This window comes from Psammomys obesus, unplaced genomic scaffold (assembly GCF_907164565.1).
Source record: "Psammomys obesus unplaced genomic scaffold, mPsaObe1.curated_primary_1811, whole genome shotgun sequence".
Lineage (NCBI taxonomy): Eukaryota > Metazoa > Chordata > Mammalia > Rodentia > Muridae > Psammomys > Psammomys obesus.
The window spans coordinates 14,578,031-14,590,704 of NW_026596244.1; the positions used below are offsets into that span (position 1 = coordinate 14,578,031).

Genomic DNA, 12,674 nt, shown 5'->3' on the forward strand with positions numbered 1-12,674 from the left:
CCAGAGCAAATGGATAAACCTGCTATATGTGTGGGAGGTGTATAAAATCATATATGTCTCACATGTTATATATAATAATTCATATACATATATATGTACTGATAAAGAAAAACTATCACTAGGGAAGGCCTTCCCCAGGCACCACCAACTCTCTGACCACTGACAGGGCCCTGGTCCCCTCCCCAATCCACATGTCCCTCTTGCTGCCCCTTCCCTGTCTCTTTCTTCACCTCCCCCACCTTCCTCCAGCATGTGTCTATCTGCTCTCCCCTCTCTCCCTCTTCCTTCCCATCCCTCCATGCTGCTGCTGCAGGCTTGGAGCAGGAGGTTATGAAAATGAGCTTCGTGCCCAGGAGACTGTAATTATCTGCTAAGTGTGAAAGCCAGAGTGATTAATTAAGAGATAATAAAAAGAAAAGGAGGGTGAGAGGGGGGCCTCGCCACTTCGCTTTGATGATAGAACCTGAGGTGAGCCAAGCAATTAGGGGAATCTTTATCGAGAGTTAGCTGTAATCCACAAATTATTAAGCACCAAATGCTGCAAGAGAGCCATGCATTCTTGCCTAGTGACAGACAGAGGACAGAAGGATTAGGAGAGCAGAGAACACCCATCCAGGGACAAGGAGTGACAGAGAGACAGAGATGGAGTGGAGGCTAGCAGCATTGCGGAATGACAGCCACAGAGCTGCTCACTGTCCAAGCCAGACAGTGTCTGTGAGAGTCTAGCCCATGGCTCATGGTACTTCAGCCCTTCCTCGTGAAGAACTGCCATCCAGTCCCATTCTTAAAGGAGCAGGGGCTGCTCACCACCCACCACTGTGGGAAAGTATATCACAGAGGCTGCAGATTTAACTGCCCCGGGGCCCACAGCCCACATGACCCACAGTGGTGGGTCTCAGAGCTCCTGACTACACGCCCCTCACTGCACAGCCATCCCTGGCACTCATGCTTCTCCCGCCAAGCTCTCTTACAAGGCAGCCTGTCTCCTTTACCACTCCTACAAGTCTAACCTCTGTCTCCTTCCCAGCTGGCTCCATTGTCCCCTGCTGTACTTTCCTTCTAGGCCTCCAGGGCCACCTTCCTAACTGGCCATGACCCAGCTGCGGTGTCTCGTTCAATCTTCCCTCCTCGTGCTCAGTAGATGATACCACACCAGTGTCATACAAGAGCCACCGAGGCAAAGCTGGGATGCGGCTATTCCTGCTTTCAGGAGGCCTGAACTAAAAACAGGGTCTGACCATGGACGGGCCCACCCTGCCCCGACCCTTCCAGGTCCTTTTCTTAATAACCAGGCTTCAGCAGTTCATACACAGTTCCTTTCTCAGGCCGGCCATTCACAGAGGGAGATGAACAGGCCCTCAGGCTGTAGCTATACTAGGGGGTATATGAGTCTCACTCTTCCAGCCCTGGCTGAAGACCACCACCTCTTCCAGACCCTAGAAGAGAACCTCTGGGATGTCTGACCCCTCAGGCCTTGCTTCTCAATAAAAGAAGCATGCCATGATGTTTGAAGAGTAAACTGTTAGGACAAACCCTTCAGATATAGAGTATTGTAGGTGTGTTCAGTTACAACCTGTAATTAAGTTTCCATGCAGGAGCAGGAAAGAACTTCCCATTTGCTAGGGATTGTCAAATATAAGGAGGAAAGAGAGAACAATTCTGATAAAATTCCTTACTTTTCAAAAAAGGGCCAAACACTGATTTCCAAATTCACTTCAACTAGCCTAGCCTCACAGGAGGCATTCTGGGAGTCTGAAGATGGTGCTTTTGGAGGATCACTGCTGTTTGTTGCGTTCTTGACCTCAAATTCTTTCTCTTCCCCAGGAAGCCAAATCTGATGGACCTCACCCCTCCTTGGACTTTCCAAACTCCCCAGGCTCATGCTGCCAGTTACCCTTGCGCTTGCAGAGAGCTGTATGAACACCAGTTTTCTGGGGTACAAGAGGAAGCAAGAGAATCAGTGGGGTGCCTGTCTGCAAGAAGACAGGGCTCCTCCCCAGGGCTGGTGGAAGGCTGGACAGTGGTGGCACAGGCCTTTAATCCCACCACTCAGGAGGCAGAGGCAGGAGGACCTCTGAGTTTGACCAGCCTGGTCTACCAAGGGTCCAGGACAGCCAGGGCTACACAGAGAAACCCTCTCTCTATAAACAAAAACAAAAAACATACATACATACAAAAAAAAAAAAAAAGCGGGTTGGGGAGGGCAGGAGAAAATGAGTGTGTGTAGGCTGGGCCTCTTCTCATGTAGGAGAGAGACATGGACCTGTTCAGAGACGGTTCCCACTGCTCACCTACAGCCCGCTCCAGGTAAGCCAGAGCCTCCCTTCTCAATCGCACATTTTGCTCATGACCCAATTTTCAAGCCAAAGCCAGAAAGGGTCAAGGTTCTAGGGAGAAGCTCTGTCCAAACGTTTCTCCCACCTCCATGATGAACCATGAGACTTTTTTTTTTTAAGAGAGTGGAAACGACAGCTCAGGCATGGGACAGTTTCCAGCAACACACCCGCTCAGGCTTCAACTCTGCAGCAGGACGCAAGGGAAGACGTGGCAAGGAGGTGGGGCTGGAGTTGGGCAGGTGGCTGGGAGGAGGCCGGACAGGCATAGGAATCCCCCACACCTGCCCCCCCCCCGGAAGCTAGCATACCAATGCCTTTGAATCAGCGGGCCATCCAAACGGCCTTAAAAGCAAGCTCTGCTAATGAATTCTTTTCTCTCTGGATTCCCCTGTTCCCCTTGTTCCCAGACAGACAAAAGCATCCTCTCACACCTCAACATGGTCCCTCAGACAGGCCGAACCAGCACCACCGGGCAGTCTTGTGTCAATACAGAATCTGTGCTTCCACCGGGTCCTTCAAAGCTTAAGACTTTTTGTCCTAACACAATGAGCTGAAGCTTCTGGAGAGTTGGTGTTTGAAGGCTCAGTCCTGGGGACTCCTTGGCTCCTCCCACTGGAGCAGGGGTACAATCCAGGACTGTCCAGAGCCAGCCTGTCTTGCTGCCCAGCACTGCAGCGAGCAGCATGGTTCAGGCACAGCAAGTGCTGCAGCCACACCCCCAAGGACTCCCAGCTGCACACAGCCACCAGGGAAGCCAGACTCCCAGCATTTTCCACATACTTCCCTCACAGCCTCTGCTTTACAGGACTGTCTGTGCATGCTTACTTCTGCTCCTCCCACACGGGGCTGAGTGCCTCAAGGACAAGGACTGAAGCTCACCTTTTTATCCCCAGGCCCAGGATCCCCACAACAACAACAACAAACCAGCCAATGCTTGTTCACAGGCCTCCTCCTCTCCTTGCAGGGGCCCTCCACAGAGCCTCCTATTGAAATCCTGGCTGGGGCCTTCAGAAATTCTAAGAAGCTCCATCCCTACATAAGAGAGCTAAGACTGCTGGCCAGCAGAGAGTCTAGGACTGCCCTGGTCTGAACCTGGTGCTTTTCTCAACCCTGGACAGAATACCATGGCCAGCCTCAGAGTAGACAAATGGCTTAGACTCATTCAGCTCCAGGTATATGGGTGAGCAGACCCCCTCTTCCCTAGCTCTGCTGAACCCTGCTTCCAGGCAGCGTCATCACCTGCCGAAGGACCCTGGGAGAACACCTCCACTTCCAGTCTCCAAACTCGGGGCGCAGACTGGGAACTCCAGTGACACTCCGGGAATGGCTCCTGCTCACGTTCGCCAACCAAACTGATTTTTATTTCATTTGCACACTTTATGTTATTGCTTTTTATTTTGCCAGCTGGGTTGTGAAGCTTCATAGTGGTTCTCTTCATAAGAGTTCAGAGGAGGGGAAGATTTGATGGAGAATGATAGACGGACCATGACTTGTTTTTAACACACGTTTTGTTTAAAATTCAGAAGACCTAAGACTCAAAAAGCAGAAGTTTCAAGAGTTCGCAGCCTACCTGAGCTACAAAGTGAGACCTATAAGAAGAGAAAAATCCCAGAATTAGCTGGTCCCCCACTTCCTGCTGGGCCGCCTTTGAACCTGCTAAGCCTTGTGGGCTTTGGTGGCAGCCTCAGCTTGAGCTCTCCTGAGGATGTGCCTCAGTGCCCTCAGTCCAGTCTTCCTGCCCGCCAGACACCTGTTTGCTCACAGGCATCCTAGGTCGTTACCTGCTTCAGGACATGGCTGGCATATCCTGCCTCTACCCTGACTTCCCCAGCTCAGGGCCAGGGCTTCCCCTCTCCCAGAGGCTCTTCACTATTCCATCCAGACATTTGGTCTCTCTCTCTCTCTTCCCTTCCTTCTCTCTCTTCTCCCTGTGCCCGCACTTTCCTCCCTCCTCCCTTGCCCGCTGCATGGTGGTTGAAAGCCACTTCCAATAAACCTGCTTTTATATATAAAACTCCGTCTTGCCATTACCTATTCCGTTATTTCAATCAACACCCACACCTTGACTTGGCGTGGACCTGTGGGAAGCTTTTTCTCGGCCTGCTACATAGACACCCACCCCTGACTCTAAGATCACTGCAGCCCTTAGCTAAGTCCTCCTTACTGACTCCTCCAGCTCTGACCTTCACAGTACTACAGCAGCCTCTTAATATCAACCTAAACACACACACACACACACACACACACACACACACACACACACACACAGAGAGTGTGTTTTGGGGTTTTAGTTTCTTAGAAAAAAAAAAACCCTATATACTGGGTTTTTTTGTTTTGTTTTGCTTTTTAGTTATTGTACCCATTTTCCAAAAAATTATACTAGATTTTCAAAAAACTTCCTTCCCCCCATTTTTGTGGAAGAATAAACTGACGCTCATGGGCTGAATAACTTCATATAAAAGATAAGGACCCGTAAGAGCAGAGAGAATGTGGTTCTACCTTGCAACCCACAGTCTACCCATGTGATATAGTGATACGGTTTTACTCGTGGTGCAAAGGCTAACTCACTTGGGGCTTGGATGTTAGCATGTGCCCTGCCGTTAAGCTCACACCAACTCCATGATGACCTTTGCGGTCAGTGAGACAACGCCTGTACCTAAGGAAGCACAAGATTCCCACCTAGCAGTAGACTCACACGACTCGAGAATCCCACTGTGACGGTGACACAGACAAGGGAGCGCCTAAGACACGCCATCACCATGATTACTCCACACGTGACGGCGCAGCTCGGCTGAACATCTCTGGCGAGGGAAGGAACTGATTCTGCATTTCCCCCGCATCCTCCTGTTAGGACATACTCCTCATATTACCTCAGAAGGAAATGCAGGCCAGAGAGAAGAAGGAAGCCTGTCCTAAAGAAGAATTTATTATTCTTAAGCCAAGTTAGGGAGCTGGGGAAAGAGATAACACAGGGAGAACAGCTTCCTGAAATAGCCCTGCTGGGCCTTGAGTACTACAGGAAACTCAGAATTCTGCTATTCCTTCTCTGCCTCAAAACCCAGGCCCCATGGCATTCTGGGAGATTCTGACAGCACCTTCCCAGGGCTCAGACCCACAATGAAGCAGCAGTATTATCTCCTGGAAAACTAATGGCATTTGCTAGAGATTTCTAGCCCAGATTTAAGGGCCTCCATCTTGAAGACGGTGGCTGTCTACGAGGCCCATTTATTTCAATACCATCCCAATTTTGTTGAATGGGTTTGAGAAGGGCAGAGACGGATGAGCCCTGCAGTCCCCAGCAACGAGCGAGGTTAATAAAAGTTGCTGGAGAAATTAAATGTGTAGGAAGGAGAAACTGGGAGTGCCTTCCACATGGGAGAAGCTGATAGAGAGAGAATAGAATTGAGAGAAAAATGGTCCTTGGAGGCACACAGGAGCTCTCATCTTGGGTGCCGTAAGGGCCCAATCAAGTTCACACTGTCCGAAAATCAAGAATTGAAAGTTGGAGAGCTGAGGAAGAAGACACAGGGGCCAGAGCAGGGAGCAGGGAGCAGGGAGCAGGGAGTGTAAGGGCCCTAGCGTTCCCAGCCCGGCAGTGTGCAAGCAAGGCTATCAGAGGACGCAGAGCACGCAGCACACCGCCGCCCTCGGAGACTCGGAGGGCCGCCTCAGCCGCAAGAAAAGTGATGGGAATGGAATTTATTCACACCGTGCGGTGTGAACCACAGGGCCAGGGCAGCTGCAATGTGTCTGTGCGGACCTGCCTGGGGAAGGAGTGTGCGCACATGGAACACGGGGCTGCAGCTACAGGCAGGCTCGCGTGCTGCACTCCCACCACAGGCACCGTGTGTCGCCTCCCGGAGAGGGCCGCCTTCCTGGGACCCACTCCTACCCACTGCTTGCTTCCCATCATGACTCTGTTGGGTCTTTTTGGACAATTTGTTCATCTTATTCCAGTTAAGCCCCTGCTTATCCATCTGTAAAGTGGAATAACTCGTAATATTACTATCGCATGCAAAAACTAAGTAGCCCTTCCCCAGGGGCGCATGACTTCCTTCTCCATACTGAGAGCCATTCTGCATCAAGACTCCTAGGACTCTCTACTCCTTGGTCTCACATTTCAAGATCAAGAACACAGCAACCTCTTTCTCCTCCTCCACTGAAACCCCTAGCCTTTTCCAGGTCAAAACCTCCTCTGAGAGACTGCCAAATTGACTGGCCTGGGGCCCTGGGAAGAGCTGGAAAGCAAGAGGGAAGGCAGGAGGGCACAGCTCTGTCAGATGCTCACAGAGAAGCTTCTCTGCCTTCAGGATACGGGAGGTTAAGGAACCCTGACTCCCAGTCACTTTCTCCATTTCAGCTCTCACCCCTTTCGAAAGCCTTCTAACATCCCTGGAACTCCATTTTCTCCTCTACTAAATGGAAAAATAACAATGATCCTGCCTATATCACATGATAATCTATCAAATGTTATGGCACATATGACAGCTACTAAAATCTGAAAGCATTACATAGTTACAACGCTAGAAGACAGAAGGGAAGAAGTGTGTGCTGAGGCTTCCTGCGGCTCAGTGAGAAAGCACTAGCCTAGCCCCGGGCCTGCTTCCATCACACTCCCCCACTCTGCTCCAAACACACCTGAAATCACAGGCAGGCAGAGACGGGGCAACACAAACCTCTTTCTGACAAGGATGAAATACTCTGTTCCCACCTCTGTATGCTGATGGCAAATCCAGGCAACTATGGTGGCCTAGCTGAGAAGCTATGGGTAATTTTCAGCCCCCAGAGGACTGCTGTACAGAACAAGACAGCAGGCCTAAGCTCTCCTCCCCTTAACAGAGGTTGCCAGCACAGATAAGCTTTGTGGTGACAGAAAGGGGCTTGGATCCGGGCGCTAATACTCTGGAGACAGCCCCCGGCGAGTTTGTTTAACCTCCCAATTTTGGTTTTCTTATCTATGAAATGGCAGGAACATCAATTTTGAAAAGCACACAGCAGGAGCTCAGTGAAAGGTAATGCTGACACCTTGGTATGCTGCTGATCTCCCATGATCCCTTTCAGGACCTTAGGCCAGGCAGGTCCCCAGGGAGCCAGCTGAAAAGCAAAGCTGAGTACCTCCAGGTGAGTCTAACCAGACACCAAGCACTCAGCCTCTACTGTGCCGAGCCTGAAGCTGGCTGGGAGGCTGGCAGTGAGGGGGCACAGGTCGGCCCCAGACTCCCCTCGCTGCCCGGCCCTTGCATGGTGCTAAGCCTGTACAGAACCAGCCGGGGGGGAGAGGGGGCCTCCATGTAGATGTCCATGGGTTAGAAAGGCTAGGTTTCATGTAAGAAACAAACACAGTGTGTAAGTCTAATTTTAACAGATAGCCAGCTGATGGCCATAGCATAGAGGGCCCAAAACTGCAGGGCGGAATCCTCAAATAAAAGGCTGTTTTTAAAAGTTTAAATGCTATTATTACCTTGATGAAACAATCCCTTTCTCCCCACTTACTCTACCACGGATGGGGGAGTCGCACCTCTGCCTCAGTCCCGGCTAGCTGAGGGGTCTCTGGCCAAAGAGAATAGTGCAGGCTTGGAATCAGCTGTCTCCTTACATATCTGAACCTCAGTTTCTCACCTAGGAAAAGGGAAATTAATTTCCCAGCTGATTTCAGGGGACTGTTGTACAGCTTAAGTTAATACGCATTTAAAGCCATTAACACGAGAGCTCACTAAATGATCTGTGTTATTGCTCACATTGAAACACCCCACTTCTCATTTCACACAAAAGCTCACAGTTTTCCAGTTTGCCTGCCCTTCAGGTGTCTTCTGAAGATTTTCTGAGGGCATCAACCAGGGGGAAAGCTGAATTGTGTCTTTCAGGTTCTCTCTACAATGCAGAGCACTGACTGACTGACCCAGGGGTGTTGGAACTGGAAAACAAAGAGAACCACAAGCAAGAAACTAGGAGGGGCAGTCAGCTCAACTTTTGTCCACTTCTGCTCAGACGCAAAATCATAGCACAGTACTGGGTACTTCTGTGCCAGACACCAGTCACCATCTTTCCAGAGATTAATATACAGTAATAATCCATGGATTACGCCAGGTGAGGCGGCTCATACCTGTAATCTCAACCCCCAGCGAGGCAGAGGCAGGTGGATCTCTGTGAATTTGAGGCCAGGCTGGTCTACAAAGTGAGTCCAGTACAGCCAGGGCTACACAGAGAAACCCTGTCTCAAAAAAAAAAAAAAAACAAAAACGAAATAAATAAATAACAAACAAATAACCCAGGGATTAAAATATATATCACAATCCCCATCTTACATACAAGCAAACTAAGGCACCCACAGAGCACACAACCTCTTCAGAAGACCAGCATGGGAGAGCTCAGTGTAAGTCTCTGATTTTGTCGATTCAGTTACTTACATGTTTATTTATTTACTGGGGACTTAAAATTCACCTTGACTGGCCTGAAGCTTGTAGTTCAAGCTGGCCTTGAACTCACAGCTCCTGCCGCACTCAGCCTCTGAACACTAGGATTCCAAGCATACCAGGCTGAGGCTGTGACGTCATCACCATTTAGGACTGCCTCCTGCATTGCAGCTCTCTCCTCAGTCAGATATTAGGGGCCACGACTACAGCACTGTGCCCCAGCAGCACGAGGGAGAACTGGGTCCCAAGGGAGCTCACAGGAGCTAGCTCAGAGTACAGTTCTCTGCAAGCCTGGGCTACCCCACTAGAAAGGCAGAGTGGGACCAGCCACCCGGTGGGAATATGAAGCAAAGGTTGCGTGGCTGTCACCTCCTTTCTGCCCTGCCTGGGTGCTGCGGACGGATGCCTGTGGTGTCCCCCCCCCCCCCCCCCCCCCGCTTAATGTCTCCCTTTGAGTTCCAGCACAGGTCTGCAGATGGAATCCAATCAAAGTGTGGGGGCCTGGTAGCTTGGTTTCTGCCCAATTCCCCTCCCTCTACCCCAGCTTTGGGCAGAAGTAGGACATTCAGAGTGTATGGCGTGTACAGAACGGAGCTGTAGAATCCAGGCTCACAGTTCTCTGCCAGGATATAACTGTGCACAGGGAGCTAAATGCTGGAAACATAGGAGGCCCTTGGGCCTCTTTGTTTTACCCCTTAGTCTCCTTGGAGCAAAGGCAGCACAGACAGGAGGAGCTGGGTGGGGGTGGGGGTGCCTGAGGAACAGATTTCCCTCCTCCAGCTCTGGAGGTGGCTCCCACTGGAGCCATCCTGTCACCCCACATTGCTCTGATTAACTACAATCCTTCCTTTTCAATTTCTCCTCCCTGAGACTAGGGAGGGAGAAAAATCTCCTAGAAAATGAATAAATATTTCAATTTTCAGTGCAATCAGTCTGGGAGCTAGGGCATGATGGACGCAGTGGCGGGGGAGGGGGAGGTAATGGTTTTCATTTAGATAAGATACAGAAAATTATTTAGTAAAAAATGAAGATAGATGAAGCCCACTGCAAGTCTTTAAAATACGATTTTTATTTTTCAGCTAAGCTGAATCTCCCTTCTCGGCTCCTCTCTCATCAATTTTGATCTCCTCTGACCACCCACTTCTCTTCTTCCTCACTTCCCACTGTCATCCCTCAGCCTTCCACTCACGAGCAAGCACTGTGTACTCTCTCCCTCCTCAGTCTTAGATGGCCAGTGTCCCCATTTCTCCCCTAAGGGTCTCCTGCCTAGCCCTTTGCTGAGTGTTCCCCAAGACTCTGTGGAGATTTTCTCTCTCCTGACTCCTCTCTCCCTTTGCTTTCCTCCCCCACAACCCCGAAATGTCGTCTGCACCCTTTTGCATTCTTGCCTTCACCTCTTATAGTCAAACAGCTGGGATTCAGTTGCATCCCTAGCCACACCCACCCTCAAAGACGGACAGGTACGAGGCAAGCATTTTTTCTGACCTTCCATCAGTCCAGACTCAAGCTACATGTCTCTCTCGTTTGCTAAACTGCAGCTTCTGTTTCTTAAAGCTCATTCTGGACTAGGCGAGCTACATGAGAGAGGCCGATAGAAGCCTTCTCCTGACACACGACAGAACTGACACAGCGGCCCCTCACCCACCATGCTCTCCCCTCCCCCTCTCTAGCAACCTGGCTGAACAAAGTCAGAACTTAACTTATCTTCCCAACTTTCTGCCAAGTGGCCAACCCTCTGGCCAGGCCTTCTTCCCCCGCCCACCCCACAGGTCCACTCCTGCTCTCACACCATGGATGTGTGCCTTCCCATGTTCTCAGAGAGTCCTGGGGCTCCAGTGAAGAAAGGTGAATCAAGACCCCCAAACTAAGCCAGGATTTGCCTTCAGGGCTAAGGAGAGGTTAGCAAAGAGAGCAGGGGTCCACCCCCAATACACACACACACACACACACACACACACACACACACACACACACAATTCAGGAGAGGAAGGGAGCTGAGCTGGCCAATGCCTGAGGCTCTTGCCGGCAGGAGGCTTCCCAGATCGCTCGCCTACCCCAAGGAGAGACCACCTCCTCCATTTTGAAGATTGTACATCTCTGTAGGCGCCTGCCTGTAAGAATGTCTGCCCAAGTTTCTTTGTTTGCTCCATGGCGTGGATATGTGAAAGCGATTCTGTGTGAGTGGCTGTGCCGTCCTTTGAATGTGTGCACATACAGTTTAAGTTTGATGCCGGGTGTACGACCGGGGTGTGTTGGCCTGTCAGAGCAATCTTCCTCCCTCAGAGGTGTCAACGTCTTTGTGTGTGTCTGTGTGTGTGTGGGGGGGGGCGTTTGTGGGGAGGTCTCCAGAGGTGAGCAGTGTGTTTCACTGTCTCTGCTGGAAGCTATCTGTGTGCCAGTTTCTGTGTTCCAGTTCGGGGGAGGGGCTCAACAGTACTAAATCTTCCTTTAAGTCAGTTTCAGGGGGCAAGACCCCATTCCCGCAGACCCCAGGCCTGGCCGGGGTTTGTACTCTAGGTTCCTTCACGCGCAGCCAGCCCAGGGCACCTGAAAATCCTCACGTCTCTGCCCTACTTACTTCCAGCTCTGCCCAGCCAGTTCCCAAGGAGCCGCAGATAATCTGCACTTTCCTGAGCCGGAGTGAGAGCCTGGTCCAGTCAACTCCCCACAACTCCTGCCGAACCCCAACAGCCCAGGCCCTCACCTCCAGCCTCCAGGGCTGGGGACCAAAGTCAGCCTTCCTGTGAGGGGAAGCCCCAAGCAGTTTGCAGCTGCATTTCAGATGAAGGTGACTAGGGTTCGGGTAGCAGGATCCCTCAGCCTCATCCCCGGGAGCCTGCGTCCGCGCCTTCCGTGCACCCCAACCCCCAACTCTCAAATCCCACCTCCTCCCAGCCTTGCCTTTGGCCAGGACCCAGGGGTTCGGGCCCGGGCTCAGTGGGTGGAGGGAGGGAGGAAGGGAGGGAGGACCGCCAGGGACTGGAGGAAAGACTTGGAGCCCTCGGTCCCTTTTCTCCTCGGAGCTCGGCTCTCGCGACCTAAGTTCTTGTTCTCCCGCGCAGCCGGAGCGGGCAAGTTGGGCCGCCCCACCAACAACTCCCGGGTGCTCTCCCGGTGCCCCGCGCCGTCCCGCGCTCCCCAGCCCGCTGCCGGGGCTTACCTCGAGAGAAAGTGCCGGGGAGAGTGAGCGCCCAGAAGAGGAGGCTCAGCATGCCGTCCGCCCGCGCTGGGCCCGAGCCGGCCGCCGCCGCTCGGCCTCTCGCTCCCGCCTCCGCACAGCGGCTCCCGCCCGCTCGCCTCCCCGGCCGCGGGCTCGCTCCCGGCCCCTCCTCCCGGCCCGCGCCCCCCCGTAATTCCTGCCCTCCAGCTTTATCTCCGGGCCTCTCGCAAGCTCCGCGCCGCTCTCCCCCGCTTCCCTCCCGCCCTCCCTCTTCCTGACGTCGGCTCTCCCTCCGACGGCGCCTCCCTCCGCTCCCTCCCCCGGTCCCCAGCGCGCACACCCGCTCCGCTCGCGGGAACCGAGCTGGGAGGAGAGACAGAGAAAGGAATTGAGGGCAGAGGCGAGGGGCGGGGAGGGGCAGGGAAGGCGGCGGCGCGGGCTCCGGCCCACCGCGCCGGCGGCGCAGACCTACTTCGCCCCCGGGGGGGCCGCCGAGCCGGGCACGGCGTGGCAGCCGGGGCTGAGGGCGAACCTCCATCCGTTTGGGTGACTGTGTTAGGAGGGGTGTGCTTGTCTGTCTCGGGGGGGGGGGATCTTTGAGATCTGTTTTTCATATTAATCTCACAGCCCCGAATCTAACCCTAGGTGCCTAAATTAAGAATTCTCAATTAACTTGAGGATGTTGGAGGGGGCGCGGACCTCTCCGCGCCCACGAATCTCAGACTGGAGCGATCTTGAATCTGCCTCTGAGCTCCTGCTGAGCCC

The 12,674-nt window shown here is 52.6% G+C and overlaps 1 protein-coding gene across 3 annotated transcripts in view; it reads right to left on the reverse strand.

The window, feature by feature from the left end:
- The window catches only part of Kirrel1 (kirre like nephrin family adhesion molecule 1), an 85,028-nt gene extending 72,962 nt beyond the window's left edge, over positions 1-12,066 (reverse strand). For all 3 annotated transcript variants that reach the window (XM_055596641.1, XM_055596640.1, XM_055596642.1), the window contains exon 1: positions 11,910-12,066. In XM_055596641.1, the coding sequence (XP_055452616.1) occupies positions 11,910-11,961 (52 nt within the window). In that variant the 5' untranslated portion in view covers positions 11,962-12,066. The remainder of the gene's footprint in view (positions 1-11,909) is intronic.
- Between the last annotated feature and the right edge of the window lie 608 nt (positions 12,067-12,674).